The 21,936-nt window shown below is 36.3% G+C and overlaps 1 protein-coding gene across 4 annotated transcripts in view; it reads left to right on the forward strand.

Moving 5' to 3' along the window:
- LOC149781125 (serine/threonine-protein kinase/endoribonuclease IRE1-like) overlaps nucleotides 1-21,936 on the forward strand; it is a 75,037-nt gene that overhangs the window by 39,533 nt on the left and 13,568 nt on the right. For all 4 annotated transcript variants that reach the window (XM_089935231.1, XM_089935234.1, XM_089935232.1 and 1 more), the window contains 5 exons: nucleotides 382-472; nucleotides 3,236-3,365; nucleotides 7,240-7,399; nucleotides 14,434-14,627; nucleotides 17,704-17,851. In XM_089935231.1, coding sequence (XP_089791357.1) covers nucleotides 382-472; nucleotides 3,236-3,365; nucleotides 7,240-7,399; nucleotides 14,434-14,627; nucleotides 17,704-17,851 — 723 coding nt within the window. The remainder of the gene's footprint in view (nucleotides 1-381; nucleotides 473-3,235; nucleotides 3,366-7,239; nucleotides 7,400-14,433; nucleotides 14,628-17,703; nucleotides 17,852-21,936) is intronic.

The raw sequence follows: 21,936 nt of genomic DNA on the forward strand, positions 1-21,936 counted from the left end.
GGAAATCTGTCCGTGAAATATTGTTAGCAGAGGTTAGTGTTATAATGTAAGTTGTTCTAGCGAGTGATTATCATATTTTTATTTGTATATTTGTTCTAGCGAGTGAATACTTGATTATCATATTTTTATTTGTATATTTGTTCTAGCGAGTAAATACTTGATTATCATATTTTTATTTGTATATATGTTCGATCTTAGAACAGAGAAATGGAGTCATTTTAAGTAAAACTAACCATGATTTGTACATATATAATCTTGAATTCCACACAAAAAATCCTCAATTTAGCAATGAAAAATGTATTCAAATCAAAGACAGTACTGACGCATTAGTTTTCAAGAAGCATACTAGATTGCGTTTCATTTTTAAAATTTTTCCGTCAGGTGTCCCACCAGGATTTGATAGGATAAAGAGCATTTTGTTCAAAAGGGATGATGTGTTAGGTCGTGGATGTAATGGAACTGTTGTCTTCAGGTAAGGTGAATTACGCCATTATCCAAGCCTTGAAAAGCGTCAAATGGCCCTAACTATGTGCAAATCATCGAGGAAGCAATAGTCTCCTGTGAACATTGAATTGCTTCTCCTATTGTTTAAACATTATTCTCTGATTCTAATCAATCAATATAATGTGTGTGTGTGTGAGTGTGTGTGTTTATTTATGTGTGTGTCTTTGTAAGTGTGTATTTAGCTTATTTATTCACGGTTAATATTAACTAACAAGCAGATTGTCAGCTATATTTAAGAAGTGTTAAGGAAGCCAAAGAATAAAACAACCCGACTGAAGTAAATTTCTTTAGAAAATATTTGTTACTTTGATCTGCGATTTCATTATATTATATAGCAGTAATTTTTAAATTACATGATAAATTATAAGTTTATTTGTTCATGGTAGACTCTTATTTGTTTGTTTTTTTACGCTCATCATTCTGACCTTGACCTGGACAACTCTACTATCAATACATTGCAAGAAAAAGAACAATCTTACCAAACTATATACCTTGAAACTTATTAAGTATCTATTCTCATTTATACTTATTAGCAGGAAATAATATTTGAATTCACACAAAGAAAACAATATGTTGCATCCCTTTTCTGAAGCTAATGTAAAGAATGCAATATGTATCTCGTGTATCATTCATGTTTTTCAGTCATAACTTTTCTATTTCTAATCTTGCACAAAACAAACTTCAGAACACAAAATTTAGAGCTAAACTAACATGACAACACAAGTTCCAAAATATAATACTCCCTTGTTTGACACCATAAACTACCATAAAATGTATGCATGCACATGCGTCAACAGACATAATGCAAAGGGATCTGTTTTATTGTCCTTTGAAAGTCCTTCATCGTATGCAGTGCAACACACATTAACTACTTTTCGTCATAATGTCTTCTCCTAAGCTATTTGACAAGTTTCCTCTTTGTTTTATATAGAACATTCTGACATCGATTCCTTTCAGAAATTACTAAATTAATGCCGATATTTCATCCAAGACAGTCTATATTACTAAAACTAGATGAGACGCAACTTGCAAGCAAGTTCTTTTCAACGACAAGTAAGACAAGATGACCAAATTTGACATAAATATTTCTGGCATGAAAAGCTTTCAAGTTTATACCAATATCCTGATCTGTCGTTAACTACTGCAACTTGAAGAGAAAAAAAAAACTTGTTACATCTATTTCTACTCAAAATCTCCTCAATAGAATATGACAGAATCGGACAGAAAATTCAGTGGAGTAAAAGGTCTTTACATTTTGTTCAAAGGATGCCGATCCAACTATTCTTAAGCTTACCAAACCTTAAGACGACTTCTCAAAGCTTCTCAACATAGTTTTATCTGCATTGACATGCCGGCTTTGAGCCCAATCAATACTTAGAAGAAGACGCTGTTGTGCCATCAAATAAAGGCGAAGATGCATAACATAATTAGGCTTTGATGACATTTGTAACGAGCAGTATATTAAAACATCATTTCTTTACGTGTGCCTTACATATATTTAGAGAGGGAAGCCAGTTTCAACAACATGGCAACTGGAGCTGATAATGTCATTTTCGTTTAGTCAATCTACGTATGCTCCTATTTAATCCTCAGGCAGATCTGTACACTACTTTTGTTATGCCTTTTCATCCACCTGTATGTGTGTGAATTTGGATTTTTAACTTAGGTTTAGCAATGTTTCAGTCGTATCACTACTGTGCCTGCAGTGTGACAGTGTATAGTGACGTCTAGCGCTGGGGCATAATGCCAAAGAATGTAGCATCATGTCTCACCCAATCACATTATCCTGATGTCAGGCCAACCAGTCCTAACACTAACCTCGTAATGCTGAACGCCTAGCAAGGCAGCTGTTAGTATCATTTGTATATTTCTTTTGGTATGACTCGGTTCGAACTCACGACCTTCCGCATCCGAGGCGGACGCTCTAACCACTTTTGCTACCGGAGCGGTCCATCCGCCTGTAAAACACCTGAATATAAATTAGTACCTCTGTTTAATTTAATTGAACAGGTGCATAATACATCAGCATGGAGTGTGTTTTTATATCGTGTTGACAAAAGTGCAGAATACATTTTGTATTCTGCTACATTTTATTGTGAATTGACAATGTTAATCATTTCTTTACATATAGCTTTTGTTTTTTTCCGTCAACTTAGTTACTAGAATCGCTTGCAGTGAATACGAATGAAATGTTATAGTGTCTGACCTTCTCTGCACGTGTTTTCTTGCTGGTTCACTGTAGCTTCTCTCAGCTTCGCTATATCCAGAAAATGTCGTAACTTTATATTTCAAGTTTCTTGCTTGAGTCAAGCACCTTGAGACACGTTATATCAAGAGTTCATGACGCTTGCTAACTATAAAGTCCTTCAAAATCATATATATGCTTCAAATCTTGATACGTTTTGGTTTATATTGATCACGAGTTAAAACTATATGAAAATTATTTAGCCAGGAAACTGGAGACTGCTTCACAGGATAGACATGACATATCTTGATTCACACAGTTACGCCAGGATTAATTTCTTTAAAAACTGGTTTGACCATTTAAATGACTCAGTGAATACATTATTATATATAAATAGCCAGTATACAGTACACACACACACATGCAAACACACACACATACATATATATATTGACATGACCTTGCAGTTATACAGCGAGACTTGCATACTTTTATAACTGAGTGACTATAATCACGTATCTCTGCCCATGTTCATCTTGTCTCCAGAGGAAAGTTCGACGAAAGAGATGTAGCAGTGAAACGATTGCTGCGAGAGTGTTTCGATTTTGCTGACCGGGAGGTTAAATTATTACGAGAATCAGATCAACATCCCAATGTCATCAGATATTATTGTATGGTGAGTATTGGAATGTGTGTGTGTGTGTGTGTGTGTGTGTGTGTGTGATTTTGCACGTAATAAACAAAAACATTTTTTAATTGATTTTTCAAGTTTCAAAAAGAAATATATTATTCACATCTCATACATTTCGCAAATTTTCATGTAGTGGTAAACGCACATAAAGTTTTTGGAATGTGTACGTGTTTATTTTGTTCATTTGACAGCTTGGCCTATTGGCCAAATAAATCTCTGGAATGTGTACGTGTTTATTTTGTTCATTTGACAGCTTGGCCTATTGGCCAAATAAATCTCTGGAATGTGTACGTGTTTATTTTGTTCATTTGACAGCTTGGCCTATTGGCCAAATAAATCTCTGGAATGTGTACGTGTTTGTTTTGCTCCTTCGACAGATTGGCTGTGTATGCTGATGGGCATTTTAACTTGAAGGTTCTCAGTTGTTATTTAAACCAAAAACCATTTGATCAACTAGCACATTTTTTTACAAGGCACAACCTGGCAGGAAGCCATTAAAAATTATTCCGTTGCTGCTGATCCGTTATTCAATATGGCTGCACTTTCAAAAAGTAGACACAACAGTAAACTGATTCTCAATAATCACTCAGCAGTTTTCAATGTAACTTGTGGGGAAGGATGAATGATTTTCAGATTTATACAGAAATGATGATCTGTCATTAGTTATGGTTACTCTTATTTTAAAACAGAAAACGAAACCTTTCATTGCTTCTAAAAACCACTGAACAGAGTTTATCTTTGAGATATCACCTGTCGTGAGAGACCATGCTTCTAATGCACTGATTGATTTTGCTATATGGTGTAATTTTGGAAAGTCAGAAGGGAATATCTCCCTAGGTAGATTGTACTGTAAAGTTTCTTCCGAAGAAACTATTTTAATCTTTTATTTTCTCATTATGGATCCAATCTTATATTTTTTGTCATCTACCATAACCAGTATATTTACTCATTGGATATTTAAACAATTAATGTCATTTTATGCTACATATGGAGTCAGTGCACTCTGGGCAATGGATATGTACGATATTGGGTATCTCAATATTCCGGATTAAGATAAAATATTGTAATTTGTGTGGAGCACGCCTTAGCAGAAGCTCGACATACTGATATTGTTTAGATCAGACGGTCCTTCAATCCTTCCAACCAAAGATTAGATTAACCTAAATAGTAAGGCATTTTACTTTTATTAAATTTTTATTCCACCCATTGGAATGGGCTGGACACATACAAATTTCTAACAATGGATCTGAAATTGTTTTTTTTTTTCACAATCATACACATCACTCAACATAACATTGACTTTTTGACCTACCATGAGAAAATTAGTTTGATGACACCTCCATTGTATTATCCTCGGGCTATCAAACAGCATATGGATATTGTGTTATCATGTGTCTGTCCGTCTGTCTGTCTGTAGGTAAATTAGTGTGTAATGTCCAAATAATCCTATATCATCAAAGTTAGAAACTTAAAACTAAGCTGAAGAATTGTACTGTAGGTGTAGGCCATCGCAACATTCAGAATTTGTACTGTGGCATCGTGGGTACGGATTAGGAAATTTTAACGTGATAGAATTATACTATTGAAAACATTTAAATTCCCAACTTGTAAATATGCATAGCTGAAAACGGAATGCACACATACAATATACTAATGTAAAGGGGTACATTTTATTAAAAATTAATGAGTGCTGACTTCTACTTCCATTTAGATGTCAGGTCTTTTCAATGAACCGATTGTCAGCTTTACCATATGTTATACAAATGTTATTTAGCTAGTATTGCAGGACTGGTCATTACAGATGTAAATTGTGTGCGCTACTTCTTTTTGTCAGGTGCGTATTTACAATATCAGGATATGAGATGGGGAATGTATATGCATAAGCATATATGCCTATGAAATCGGACAAGTAACCAGCACTTGTAGCTCTCTGAGTTTGCCACACTCTTGGATGCGGCCTCTTGGTCATATTTATGAAAATACAAAGACTTCCATCCTTCAGCAGATAAATAGTTGCAAGAAGCGAACAAGGAAACAAAAGCATAGTATTTAAGCGTCGCATCCCTCGACTGTTTCCTATCTTGGAGATTAAGCACCTTGCTTTTAACTTGATAAAATAAACATTGAAATTTACAAGCTCGTATTCATATGAATGGTTGATTGGCATAAAACAATTAATAAATGCATCTGTGATTAATACATTTGCACCAAGATATTTTTCCTAACCATAGGAACGTAGCCCCTGGAACAGTACAAGCGTACATAATGCAAGCCCTACCTTGTGACTGTATACAGTTTTACCTGTCTCAATCTGATACCACATGAAACAGAAAAACGTTTCCTGTCAAACCAGATGTATGCATAAAAGAGTACATATCAAACAATAACTTAATTATGGGACCTTGCAAAATTGGCCGTTTAAATAAAAATAGACGACCTGAATTCGTGTAACAAATAGGCTATGTTGATAAATGGACATTAACGACGTGTGCATATCTGAAGACAGCAGATGGTATAGGTGGACATAATGTATTCCACGAAATGAAAATATAAAATTAACGATTAGATACTAAGGCATCCATGGTCACTGGCATTAAAAATGACACTACGGCACTCTATGGAGATTTATCATTATAACCAGCAATGTGAATTTAACCTGATATTGCACACCAGTGACCTATAGAAGTATTTAACAATTTGAAATGAAAGAGATAAGTAAATGAATGCATAAAATGAAACAATCTTTGTAGCCTTCCATATACATTTTATGTGATGGAACGGTATATGAAATTGATGACAAATATATTGGTACATATTGGAATTTATACATGATAGATATCACTGTGGGATTCTGTGGAAATTTAACATGAGAATCCATCACTTGGGTGGACAGCCTAATGGCGCATAATGCCTCACTCTGAAAGAGACACATGTTCTAATATAAGAAACCGGGAGACGAACCAAAATCCATTTCTGCAACTACACGTAGAGACGAGCAAACGGATTTATTAACGAACACAAAGAGAGACAAACACACATATTAACATTCAAGCGCTCGATTTTACAGTCCAAAAACACACCCTTACTAACGAGTGTCTACACATACTGAATAACACCTTCACTTCCAATCCATCATAAGTTATTCACAGTCAAGCACACACATACATACACATCCGCACTGAAAAATGGGGCTATCTAAGGATCCTAATACAGTCCTTTTACCAACAACTAGCATATACAACTCAACATCCACACACACGTTGAGCAGCAGGCAATCGTACTGACCAGTATGCACAGTTACTGCCCAACATACACACACGTTCTAACACTTTTTGTTACTGACCTACGCTCACCCTATCTGAGCAACATCCACACTACTAACACTCGTACATACTAGCTTACACTGTCTTACTGACCAATGCCCATTCTTACTGGCCAACACACATATTGCAATCCAACACTTAATATTGCATAACAAAAAATGCTAAATTGGTCTTGAATCTTTCTAGTCATGCTGCATCATATAAAAATTGAACTACATTAATACTTCTAAAACCTATTAATTTTGACCTTTTATATATTTCGGATAAGATGTTTTGTTATAGACATAGTGAACTGTAAATTATATTTCTGGAATCAAAATTGTTAAATGTATATCCATAAAACTATCTTTGAAATAAAGCTGAATATTTTAAGACAACAAATTTTAACGACCATGTAGATAGCTCCACGTAGTTTAGTTTCTGCTTCCTCCGGAGTACCGTAACATAATTTCTGTTTCTAATGTTGTATTTGATCAATTTTACATGTAGAAATAGAGCAAATAATTGTACTGTTTGTCGATATTTCATTGCTTCAGGAAGAAGACAGCGATTTTCTTTTCATTGCACTGGAGCTTTGCGATGGATCCTTACAGGATTATGTAGAAGATAGACTTCAGAACATCAAAGACATCGAACCCATAGAACTACTTCGTCAGGCTTTGAGTGGTCTAGCACATCTGCATTCTGTTGCAATAGGTAAGTCTAAAGTGTATGATTATACGTTAACAGAAAAATGAGACATCATGACATTGATGTGATTATCGCAATCAGATTTACAGGACATGCAAACATTCGTTTGTAATAGTCGCTTAAGTTTTTAAACAATACTACCACATGAACAAGCACAAATCAAAGACCTAAAACAGTGATGTCCAAACTTTTGCACACCATGGGCCACTGAAAAATGTTTTTCTTGAAGCCGAGGGCCGCAGCAGAAAACTGAAAAGCAACGACTATATAGCTGCTCGAACTATGGCGTGCCATTTGAAATCGGGCCGCGGGTTGGACAGAACTGATTTAAAATGTTCAGCACTTACGCTGTATTTCATCCGAGTGAATAATATCAATGGAAACCTACGCAGTCAACAACACTAAGCCAATACTACTACCTCGTTGTGTACCAGAAAAATACCTGTCAGGATCAATCACTGTGTTTTCGTACGAGTGTCCAACATCAAAGAAGATAACGCCACCAAAGAGAGAAGACGCTAACTAACTTGAAAGAAAGTGGGATCACTATTTTTGTGCCTTTTCATGTACAGACCAACTTCAACCATCAGATAAGACCAGAAATAAAGAGTACATAAGACAGTTAAATCAAGCTATACATAGATAGAATGCTCAACAGTAGAACTGGGTACCACAAGACAGTATGTACCGCAGTATTTCTGAATGTACTGTTATACGTCCCACTGTATACCGCAATTATATTAGAGACCAACACTTTCATATTCTGGTGCAGAGTCCTAACAATTTTTGGGGTAATTTCTGTCTGTCATTAGTTGGAAAATATTTTTGCACTGATTTATTGCAAAAACTATCACCATATGATATCAGTGATATTATCAGGGAAAAATTAATTATCTTGAGATAAAAGCAAAGGAAAACGTTTCAGCAAATTAAACGGCTAATACCTTACAGTAGATGAAGTTGCTATGTGTATGCTAATTATTGTATAAGTTTTAATCTAAAATGTGTAATTAAAATGGGATGAGTACACTTACACTATAGCTGATACTGGAAAATACATCGCGCTGATATTATAGAGCCTATTGATAAAATATCGAAAGTGTTGATTCTGAAACCAACAATTTACTAGCCATACTATTGGTATAATGGTCCTTTTAGGTCTTTTTAATCACACATTCTTTTACATTTTTGTAACTTCTTCTTTTAAAATATGAATTATGTAATTAGCGTTTATCAAAACTATTATATATCTGAAGAAGAAAAACACATGTGATGTACATAACTGGGGCTAGGCTTAGATATATACTGTGCAGGTATGTTATCGGTCTGTCTGCGTTACTCTTTAACATTGAAGTTTTCAAAAATGTTGCATAGGATATATGAATTGATTTAAAATGCAGTCATAGGCATGTGAAGTTTTCCTTATATCTTTGTTGAAACATAGGCTTTGGAACAGTCAATGACCCGCTTTATACTTACTTAATACACACACATACAATGCACATTTCAGGGATTATTTTACAAAATAATAATACTTAAATACATTCAATGTTATACATATCGCTCGTTATTTTTCAGTACTTGAACATACTCTATTTTTATGTTTTTATTACAAGAAAGTATTGATGCATTGAACTTAAAGGTGATAATTTAAGCATATTTGAGCAAAACGAAGAATCGGTCTCTATCTAATATGAACTAGATTTCTAAGAATCAGTCCCTATCTGATGTGGACTAGATTTCTAAGAATCAGTCTCTATCTGATCTGGACTAGATTTATAAGAATCAGTCTCTATCTGATGTGGTCTGGATTTCTAAGAATCAGTCTCTATCTGATGTGGACTAGATTTCTAAGAATCAGTCTCTATCTGATGTGGACTAGATTTCTAAGAATCAGTCTCTATCTGATGTGGAATAGATTTCTAAGGATCAGTCTCTATCTGATGTGGAACAGAATTCTAAGAATCAGTCTCTGTCTGATGTGGAACAGATTTCTAAGAATCAGTCTCTATCTGATGTGGAACAGATTTCTAAGAATCAGTCTCTATCTGATGTGGAACAGATTTCTAAGAATCAGTCTCTATCTGATGTGGAACAGATTTCTAAGAATCAGTTTCTATCTAATGTAGACTAGATTTCTAAGAATCAGTCTCTATCCGATGTGGACTAGATTTCTAAGAATCAGTCTCTATCCAATGTGGACTAGATTTCTAAGAATCAGTCTCTATCCAATGTGGACTAGATTTCTAAGAATCAGTCTCTGTCTAATGTGGACTAGATTTCTAAGAATCAGTCTCTATCTAATCTGGACTAGATTTCTAAGAATCAGTCTCTATCTAATGTGGACTAGATTTCTAAGAATCAGTCTCTATCTAATCTGGACTAGATTTCTAAGAATCAGTCTCTATCTAATCTGGACTAGATTTCTAAGAATCAGTCTCTATCTAATGTGGACTAGATTTCTAAGAATCAGTCTCTATCTAATCTGGACTAGATTTCTAAGAATCAGTCTCTATCTAATGTGGACTAGATTTCTAAGAATCAGTCTCTATCTAATCTGGACTAGATTTCTAAGAATCACCTGAATATCTGTAACAAGAAAATTCAAATAAAATATTGTTCTGTTGTTTGTTTGTTTTTTTCTTCTCTTTATTTTCTACATGAATATTAGGAAGAATTTAAAATGTAAACAAGCATACAATTCCAGCCATTAATGAAAAAGTCTCAACAACAGCATTGTAACAGGATGTAATTCTTCTAACTTTGCGTCATAGTCTTAACAGCTGATGCTCTCTGTGATGCGTGTACATTTATCTTGCAAATGTTTGTCAGTTTTATCCTTAGATTAACTAAACATATTCAGTTCCTCAGAAATATTAATAGACAAACTGAATGTTTCTCTAATTATACTTGTTCCTTAAAGAAAATGGAACATAAATGCATAGTCCGCAGACAAAAACTTTGAAACTCTGAAGCTGAAATAAAAGTTGGGTGTTTTTGCGTTATTGAGATGATTCATATTGCATTATGGGAACGACATCAGACTGATGTCTGATTCAAAAGTTGTTGTATTTACCCTCCTGTTCTATAAACGTATTGTTTAAAGTCGTTGCACCCAGAATTATGCATATTGTGGCAATTAGCAAACTGATTTGAAGATCAAGTGCTCTAGCCCTATTGACTTTCCATTAATCATATGTCTAAACATTTGTTGTTAACTATTGGGTATCTGGTTCACTGTACAAACCATCAAGTTTCATACAAATAACCAGTTAGGCACCAAATTGAAATGTCTAATTAAATATGCGTAACGTTTTCTTCGAACATAGAGGTATTTCTAACCATGCCTTGAATCCTGGCACAACTACTAGGTCTAGTATTAGTTTGTATGCATTCACTACAAGATTTTCAGCCGCAAAGTACTTTGTCTCTCCTTCTCTGTTATGTTTGGAATTTTAGTTGTACGATACAGAATCACAGACAGTTCAGCTATATAACATTAAATTTGCGTGTAATATATTATATTTGTATTATTTACGGTTATGTTTTGACAGATACAACCGTTTTTTTTTAAAAGAAAGTTAATTTCCTGAACTACTGAATAGTGAAAACACAAGGTTACTATCATTAAGGTCGTAACAAACTTCCTCGGGAATTTCCTTTCCGTACATTCCTTACTGAAGGACTCTATCGACGTACCGGTACAGTGAAAAAGTACCGTGGTAGGTAACACCGGAAAAAAATACCGCGGTAAACAAGGATACTTATGATATCGTGCAAACCCGCTCAAACTGTGATGGAGGCCATTACCTCAAACTGTCATGGAGGTCATTACCTCAAACTGTCATGGAGGCCATTACCTTCATGGAGGCCATTACCTCAAACTTTCATGAAGGCCATTACCTCAAACTGTCATGAAGGCCATTGCCTCAAACTGTCATGAAGGCCATTACCTTCATGGAGGCCATTACCTCAAACTTTCATGAAGGCCATTACCTCAAACTGTCATGAAGGCCATTACCTCAAACTGTCATGAAGGCCATTGCCTCAAACTGTCATGAAGGCCATTACCTTCATGGAGGCCATTACCTCAAACTTTCATGAAGGCCATTACCTCAAACTGTCATGGAGGTCATTACCTCAAACTGTCATGAAGGCCATTACCTTCATGGAGGCCATTACCTCAAACTTTCATGAAGGCCATTACCTCAAACTGTCATGAAGGCCATTACCTCAAACTGTCATGAAGGCCATTACCTGATCAGCACTTGTGTGTACCATGAGAATTAATTGACACTATGTTGATACAGTCGATTTGTCCGAAAATCAATGAAGAGTGAGTTTTAATAAAGAGTGAGTTTTAATACTCAGCTTTGCTGTAATTAGTGTATATACATGGATAAAAAGTAATATACGTTCAGTTATACGGTTATCATTGAATAAAGAATTGTTTTGAATATGTAATATTCATATACTAGTATATTTTATTATTCTTTCTTTTATTTTTAGTATTTTCTTATGTTTTTTATCGTTTCTTTCTATCCGTACATATCTCACATTTCGATTTAAGGAAATGAATTTCAAATTACGGCTACTGGATACATTATCGATATGTATGAATTTCAAATTACGGCTACTGGATACATTATCGATATGTATGAATTTCAAATTACGGCTACTGGATACATTATCGATATGTATGAATTTCAAATTACGGCTACTGGATACATTATCGATATGTATGAATTTCAAATTACGGCTACTGGATACATTATCGATATGTATGAATTGAAACAATATAAATACATCTTAATTATTTCTTCAAACGGTTATAATAAAACAAACACATGCGAAAGCAAATATTTTATTACCGTATCAGAGTACAGAGTTTTCAAAATCTAGAAGCCTTGTTAATCTTCAGAAATGAAACACAGTAAGAAAATTGGAAGGGCGGTGTCATCATCATATATGGCTAATTTTAGGGCGGTGTCATCATCATATATGGCTAATGTTTCGTTGGGTCTTTAACTCGTGTTACGAGGAACGATTGGTTTCCCACTAAACTCTGTGACATTACATTAACTATGACATTCACAATGCCATTAATATCAAGGTGAATATTGCCAACTTGACATTGAATAGAGTCCCTCAATAATCTCTTGATTGGGTCTAATCTGAGTTGAATCAATGTAAAAAAAAAAAAAAACACATAAGGAATGATAATGTATTCTTCAACTGTATCTTCTTGTGAGATTAGGTGTAAATGACAAAATGTACCCTTCCTAATGTAGTCTTGTCAGTATGGATGTCAGTTATCACTTTATGACCCGAATGCAAATCATTGCATTACTGTTTACCTATGCAAAACTCCTACATGACTCTTTACATGAAATTGTTATTCTTAGTAGTAGTAGTAGTAGTAATAGTAGTAGTAGTAGTAGTAATAGTAGTAGTAGTAGTAATAGTAGTAGTAGCAGCAGCAATAGTAGTAGTATTTTTATATGTTTGTCAGTTATGATAAGTGTTATGACTCATTTAATTTATTACCTTCTCCATGCATATCTTTACTTGTGTGTGCATATTGGAGTTTCTAATGGTATTTTCAGGATTTGTTTCTCCTATGCACGGTTTACGACAATTGTCATTAGTCTGTAATTAGGTCAACATTACATAGATCTCTTTATTAATAATATGTATTTAATTAATTAAACTTGTACTTTTTCAACTCCCAAAACACGTTATATAACCATTTTTTATTTTGTTTTTGTTTATTTTGCAACTGATCTTGTCCAAAATCAAGTTTTTTGTCTACCTGACCAGAATCAATTATATTTTTATTCTGTAGACAAATAAAACATTGCAAATATGTTTCGGATGAGCGTGGGTTTAATATTAGGATCATTATCAATAGAAGTAAACATATTTATCTTGGTCTGAGTCAAGGACATTGTTCTTACCATGTTCTTTATTAACATTTTAGTAACAGAATCATCTAGAATGGAATTTTCCATTAAGTTATAGGTATTTAGAAAATGCTGATTGTGACCTAGGGTAAGAAGGCTTAATAATCTGGTTTACTGCAAACATAAATTGTATTCCTGTGATAATCTGGGCAGAAATCATTGGTATTATTGTATTCAGATTTTGATTTGGGTAAAATTATTTATTATTCTCTAGAAATGCGTGTGGATTGATTTTTAATGTTGATTTTAAAAAATTTCAGTCATATTGCAACGATGTCTGCAGTGTTGAGGTTTATAGTGTTGTCTAGCACTAGGACATCATGCCGCAGACACGAATGTAGCATGATGTGCCACCCAGTCACATTATCCTGACACCAGGCCTTGTCCTAATACTAACTTCTTAATGCTGAGCGGGGCAGCTGCTAGTACCATTTTTTAAGTCTTTGGGATGGCTCGGCCGGAATTCGAACTCTCGACCTCCAGCATCTGAGGCAGACGCTCTAACCACGTAGGCCACTGGAGCTGTCTATTCTCTGGAAATACAAAGTGCTCTATAATATTCTTGGGAAGAGACATTTGCCTGGAATTTAATTCAAACAAAGAAACCTTGGAGTATACTACTGTGATTCAAGAAAAGATTGTTGACACACTTTTGTAATTCGGGCCATTGGTACATTAGTACATTAGAGACTACTGGCCATTACATGTACATCAACACCTTCAGGATTGGACATTATTTGGAATACCACTAAAGTTTATTCAAAACTTTATTGATTAGAACTTGTGTTAGTAATTCCATGAATATTTAGGGTTTAATTCGTAACACTGTAAATTCTTTTTACTTTCTCACTTTGTAGTCTAGGAAAACAAATTATTTGTTGAATTTTACAAAGCTTTTTACTTTTCACTCTTTTTATTATTTATTTTAAGACCATATAGTCGTAATAATATAATATGATTAAAGCCTTACTAGACAGTCTAATACTGCCAACACCCCAATAGCTTTTATTAGTACCGTACCATAGGTATCGCATATCGGCAAACTCTAGCTGAGATATCTCGTGTCTCATTTTTTAGTTCACAGAGACTTAAAGCCACACAATATTTTGATATCCAAGACCAACGCCCTGGGTGAAGTGAAGGCAATGATCTCAGACTTTGGTCTCAGTACAAAGCTCCTGCCAGGCAGAATGTCCTTTTCTTCAGTATCTGATGTTTTTGGGACGGTTGGGTGGACAGCTCCTGAGATGTTGGAAAAGGGAAAGAAGAAAGTAAGAAAATAACTTAGCTGTCTTCAGAATAATAGAAAATAGATTTAGCTCAATCTCACATTTGGTTATTACTTAAATATCCGAAGAGAGACTAATCATTTAACATCTTTTTTATGGAGCAATAGAAACATTAACATGTATGCTTTATTTTAGAATAAACCAAATAAACATATATGTTTTATTTTACAATAATCAGCCATGGTGAGAGCTTAGGGAAGCCATAATGAATTTCCTTGGGATTAATTGTGATATATTCACTTTAAATGTAAGTAATACGCTTATTTGCGTAAACCATAATTATCTGTAAATAATTTCGATAGTGCTACTGCTTGGTGCCATTCGTTTGATGTATGACAAATGTTGACAGTGTATACTAACATGTGTAACTATACTGATAATTCTGACCTCACTTTTAATTTTATTGTAAATTCTGCAAAGGTATGATACTATTGAATGATATTTCCGACTGCAACTAATTCAGTATTTATGAAGTTTTATGACGTTTTATGAAGCACTGTAACGTTTTCCCCAATTTTTATGAACAAAAAATGTTGGGATGGTTGCCGGTTTAACATAAGGGTATGGTTTCATGATGACTCCAACCCATAGGATTTATTTTCAGTGAAACTCTAAGACTGAAAGAAAAGAGATATAGTCAGTGAATTATATAATCTTTAAGTCATGGCAACGAGGTAGGTGTCACTCCATTACGATACGCAACGGGTGGTACAGTGCGAGAGGTAACTAGGTTCGAACTACAGCTGTAAACAGAAATGTGTGTGTTTGTGTGTGTGTGTGTGTTTGTGTGTGTGTGTGTTTGTGTGTGTGATTTGGATTCTTGACGTAGGTTTAACAATTTTTCAGTCATATCGCTACGATGTATACAGTGTGACTTTTTATAGTGATGTCTAGCACTGGAGCATCATGCCGCCCAGTCACATTATCCTGACACCAGGCCGACCAGTCCTAACACTAACTTCTTAATCCTGCGCGCCATGCGAGGCAGTTGTTAATGACATTTTTATAAGTCTTCGGCCGGGGATAGAACCCACGACCTCCCGCGTCCGAGGCGGACGCTCTAACCACTAGGCTACCAGAGCGGTCAAGACGAACTCAGTATTTACACGTATGGTCTTTTTTAATAAATAAACATCACTCTATATAGATAATATTACATATAGAAAAAATTACAAAAATGAGACATATTCTTGACATAACATGACATCCAATTATCGTAGTTGATAAGGGCTTACAAACTTCGGACAATTCTAGTTTTTCTCTCCTTTAAAATATGATGAAAAATATACTTAATCTCGTGTTAGATTACTATTTATTTCTAAATAATGTTCATACTGTTTTGCATATTATACCGAATTTTGAATGTTCGACCCTAAATGGCGAAATATCATGGTTTGTAACTTTTAAAGTATTTTATGTCTTTAACTAATTATAATAGGGCATAAAGTTGGCAGCAACATCATTTGCAAGATTAATTAAATCAAATATTAAAAATGCAAATATCAAATGAAAAAGAATACAATTTGTCGTAAAGAATAAAAAAGCTGAATTAAATGCCAAAACACACGAAGACTTTAAAATGTGCAAAATGACAACTCTAAGATTTGCAAGGTAAGTATTTCTTGTATGTATAGAAGAAACAGAACTCTGAATGTCTGCAGGTATGTTCTTGCTTACCATGCGTTTCGACGAATGCATCCCACGCACTTGCTCCAAAAATGACTATGAGTCAGAGCGAATAGTCGCAACGTATCGCTACGCAGATATGAGATCGTTACAGAACGCATTCCTTGTCCTAAAATGGTTAATTGGTAAGGCTAAGCTCATTTCACCCGACTTCAGATTGAATGACCTTCCAAAAGTTACTACACGTTTTCAACTTGATGCCGTAAAGCGTAGAAATATTCGGCTATCATGTATCTCTACATCTCTGCAGCTAATACTTGATTTAACCTGACTGGCATAACATGTAGGAGTAATCCATCGCTATAATGTACATATTTACAAAACAAATATTGTATCGTGCAAATTTATGAAACAAATATGTAATGTTCAATTGTAGAAATAGTTGAACTTTAGCCTGTCTATTTATCTCTTATGTATATATATATATATATATATATATATATATATATATATATATATATATATATATATATATATATATATAGAGAGAGAGAGAGAGAGAGAGAGAGAGAGAGAGAGAGAGAGAGAGAGAGAGAGAGAGTTTCAATGTCATAACCATGTTCTGTGTCTCAAGGTCATGTCACAGGAACTGAACATTTCCATCACTGACCTCTGTCAGCGTACGGCTAAACACACTAAACACACTTGAACCTCTGCATGTATTTCGATGAAAGTTTATGCCACTATATGTTTTGATTTGTTAGTATCTTGTTTTAAGTCATACCCCACTAGCCCTTGTGGTTAAGATCACAATTAGAGATGATATAAGTCACTGGCCCATTTCCTTATACAGGCTGTCACTTCTTAAGCATTGCGTACATTATCGTACTTTAGTTGAAACGTCAAGGTCATTAGCAGGAAAATGTCAAGAAACGGGCATATTATGTCATTTGCCGTACACTTTTTTACGAAATGATGCACTACAATTTACAAGTATTTCTTATTCTTTGTGTCCTTTCTCCTCCCCAAACCCCATTTGATCGGGTAGGTAGAGTAATCCTGATGGGCTATCCCGCTAGTCGACTTTTAGGGCAGTTTGATTAAATTTCCCACGTAGAGTTTTATTAGAAAGATCTTTGACATCCACAGACAACTTGTTCTGTGTACGTTAATGACACGATGAAGTTCTGATTGTCGGACTCAAGAAATAGATAATAAATTGGAAGTTTAAATGGGGTGCATGCAAAATAATACACATATCTCAGATTGTTGAATATTGTCATTTGGGCTGCCAAGTCTTCTGAACTTCATTCAGCAATTTAAGATATATAATTACGTATGAAATGACTGATGAATAGACTGACAGGTAGAGGATTACCGCAAAATCCCTTTGATAAATCGCAAAGTCCAGTTCATTTTCTTACTTTTTCAGACTTGTGCAGTAGATATTTTCTCAGCTGGCTGTCTGATGTACTATGTGCTAACCAAGGGGAAGCATCCATTCGGGAATGAAATAGGCTCGATACCACATAATATCATGACAGGCAAATTTAACTTAGATAGTCTACCCATGACATCTGGTGAGCTGAAATATAGTTAAATTTTCCCATTATTTTTACAAATGAAATATATTGTGAGATGATTGTGAGACTAATCTTGTGGTAAGGCATTTATATGTCCTTCTTTTTGAAGCCATTTGTGGGCTTCCTTCCATCAAAGAGTTTCAGTTTATTGTTCATTACAATTAACGAATCATTGTAACTCACATTCTTTTATCGTGAATGGTGCTTTTTCATAATACATCTAAAGCAGGTCTCTTTTTCCCTTCATAATGTGTGTTTGGTTATCGAACACCGGTTCATTCTCAGAATTAGTATCTGATGGTTTTCCTTGATATTATCAATTTCTATTAGCAACCTTTCCAGCTGAGCTTTTGCCGATTTAGTGGTCTCCAGCTTTCACTTAAGCCTGGTTTACTTCATTAACTTATAATTTTTAGTACTCAACTTAGCACTGGTTAACCCTTTTGCATTAAAACATTATTAATTGTTTTGTTTCATTAAGACAGCACATAGAAAGGTGAGATCTTGCTGTTATCACGCATAGTCCACCCATATACCCTTTTTACATATACTTGAATGTAAGCGTTTGAATAAATCTTCTTTTAAACATCCGTTTCGGCAATCTCTAAGCAGGGTTTGGTATGTGCGCTCACTGGAACCTCCTGCGAGAGGACAGATGAGTTTTTCATTTGCATGTTATAGCTGGACGAGGTCTGGGACCTTGGTGAACATAGAAGTACCTATAAATAGAGGAAAAAGGTTTCTTTCCTCGTCTTTCTCAGACTTTCCGCTGTTGTTTTTTATGTGGCTCCCGCTGGTCTCAAGGAAGGTTTACCATAGTCTCATTGGAGCTTCTTGGGGTTAGTGGACCCGCCAGTGGAAGTTGTAAATGAGTGGGGAGTAAGACGTGCCCTCCCACTGCAAAGAAGCAGCACAATCCCGAACCGTGAAGGCAGTTAGCGAGTCACAACTTCCCGTGCGGGAGTAACAGCACCGGGTCACTTATTTCCCACTAGGACACCCTCCCCTTACATAATAACAGCACTCACGTCTGTCCAGAAAGGCAATGAGTAACTCAAGTGTTCCTTGAGAGACGAGCAGAACCATCTACTCGCCCACATAACTGAAAGTTTCCTCCCCCACCCCATAAGAGAGAGCAACACCCTTTTCTTCCCAAGGGGCCGTTCTTTCCGACGGGATCGCGCTACTCGGTTAGAGGAAAGCTCAAATCTAATTATATTATATCTGGAGAATGGTGTTCCTCTATATATAAGTCATCTGATCGGTATCACCCTTTTTGTACTGTCTCAAAGATTCCTGCAGAAACTAGAGCATTCCTCAACAGGGAAGTGATTGGCCGTTTCTCTGAATACAGCTTTGATCATAAGGATCTTGGCCACATGGTAGAGAGATGGGCGTAGATAGAAGGGGAAGGAACTTCCCCCTCCCAACAACCCAAAAGATAGTCGATCTCACCCACCTGCTGCGATTGCTATCAAGGACAGCCCGTTAGCTCCACATGAAGAGTTAACAGTTCAAGTTCCTCTTGCAAGTAAATCTGACATGCAGAAGAGAGAGATATACGTTGGGTCGCTCAGTTCAGCTTCTCAGAAGTGAAAGCAGGACCAAGACGTCATTTCTCCCCTCGCCTATTTGTTTGAGTGTGATACAGACCAGGCTGACAAAGCGCCGCCTTTCCTCGGATACCGTGCCTCGTCTCACCCGTCGATCAAGGAGGAAGAGAGCTGTTAAATGCAGTTTACCATCATTTGCCCAGTAAGTAATATGCGTCACAAACCTTCAGGTTGGAAAACATTTTGGGAGAAACTTTCGACCAAGTCTAGTGCTGCTTTTTCTGAAGGTTACAATAAAGGAGTTTTCCCAGAGGTTTAAAAGACCAGTTCCCCACCCCTTCCTCTACTTTGTGACACTTGGTCGCTGCATCTGGTTCCGACGCCTTCCAAGACCGACGGAATCACCTACACGGCTCAAGTGAGTATTTATGTTGGGTCCTTGGCTCGTTTCTCAGTGAACACATTGGAATACTTTGAACAAAATGTTATGTCAGTAGAAACTGATGCCCTTCATGCCGACCCCTTTTCAGCAGCCTCGTTCAGCCTGCTAATAAAGAAACTATGTCGCCACTAGCCCTTCATCGTCTGTTCGAAGCAGTGGCAAAAACATGCAGTCGTGCATTATCCTTGTCCATTGCCATTTCAGAAGAGCTAGTCATTATCCGCAAGAATATTGCTGTGTAAACAGAAAAAAGGACTTGCTAGGACACAATATAAGCCCTCTGAGGGATATTCTCCTGGAAGCAGAGACTCTCTTCAGAGGCTCATCCCCCCCCCCCCCGTAACTTGAGAGGATTGTGAGAGACCATCATATGTCCCTCACATCCACTTCTGACATTTGAAACTGGCCAAGAAGTGAAATGATCCAGACCGATCGCAGAGTCCATCGGCTATATGTTTCAAATCTGTAAAGCCCCAATCAAAGCAGCATCTCCATTTCAAAGCTACCCCTCGGCAGTCAGGCCCTAAAAGCAAAGGCACATTGAGCAAACTGCGGATCCATTTGGACAGAAGTGGCCAGCCTTATGGACTCGCTCCGTCTTCTGCAGAGTGTCCCTCTCCCATTGATTTCCGTAGGTGCCAGACTAAACATCTTTTCAGAGGCATGGTCTGGTGTAACGGTTGATGGCTGACACTTTTGTATCATGAATAGTGGTTACCGTCTTCAGTTTCATGATCTTCTTCCTCTAGTAAGGTTCTCTATGTTTTTCCACCAGGTCTGGTGTAATTAAAGGAAGAGGCTCATCCCCTGCTTCAGAAAAACGCAGTAGAAAGGGTATTACACGACCAATCTCCGGCTTTCTACTCCCGATCTTTCCTTGTGAGCAAGCCATGGAGAAATGTTCGTTTAATTACCGATCTTTCGTCCTATACAGATTTATGCAGGAGGAATATTTCAAAAATGGAGACCACAGCTTTAGTCAGAATACATCAAGAGCCGGCCCTGCACAGCCTACAGTGACCGTCAGAATGCATACCTTCACATCTCTATCATTCCTCGACAAAGGAAGTATCTCCACGTTTGATTGGATGAAGAGGACTTCCAATTTCGATTTATGCCATTCGGTCTAACCTACACCCTTCACTCCCAAAGTGTTTATTAGGACATGGGAGTAGCTGCATCTCATTGAAGGTCTAGGCAACCTAATAGTCTAATATTTCGACGATTGGTTGATCCGCAATGGCTAGCTATAGTCCCTCAGGTTATATCTTCTTCGCTGTTGGTCCATAATGACTAGGCTAAGTCTTTACCAAGCCTAGTAAAACCTTAAGATTTTTTCTACGCGGAAAAGAATTTCCTGTCAAAAAGAGGGTTGGTCTTTGTCTTTCGGGATAGAGTAAACAACATCTCGTCCATTTGGGAGGGATGAGAGCAAAGACCACTTTCAGGGTATTCTTTTTCATTCTCAGCTGGAGACCTTGAATTTCTTAGCAGACCTGATTCTCTTAGAAAGAAATGTGTCCAAGCAAATTTCCTGTTTTGGCGGTCGGGAAACCGCGCAGGACCCTCTGAAGGCTCAGATTTCTCTAAGTAGGGATTTCCACCATCATCTAATTTGGTGGACTATTGGTCCTGGGAAGATTCGTTCCTACACATCAAGTGTTTGGAAATGAGGGCAGAGTGTTCTTAGCCTTTTAGTATATGCGTCGACAAAACAAGAGGTCGCAGTGTGATAGTCTCCTCAGATGACAGGTTGGTGATAGCCTACCTCAGGAGGCAAGGAGGCACACGTACACCTTCTCTCTTTGTGGAAGTTTGGAACATCCTTCGTTGGGCAACATAGGAGACAATTACCATCTCAATTCGCTATATTCCCGACAGTCTGTTAAGAAAATGGAAGATAGTCCACAAGGCATAGTCTCTACTTCAATCCGTAGAAAATTCCCTGTTTTAGCTTTAGGAGCAATAACTCTAATGTCCAGGCCACGTCTTTATTGTTTAAACTATATCTTGTATATGCGTTTCATTTACATATGTAACTTAATCGTATATTTCCTTTCTGGTCTATACCCTCAGCACTAAACTAC

This window comes from Sinohyriopsis cumingii, chromosome 15 (assembly GCF_028554795.1).
Source record: "Sinohyriopsis cumingii isolate HCF-2022 chromosome 15, ASM2855479v2, whole genome shotgun sequence".
Taxonomy (NCBI): Eukaryota; Metazoa; Mollusca; class Bivalvia; order Unionida; family Unionidae; genus Sinohyriopsis; species Sinohyriopsis cumingii.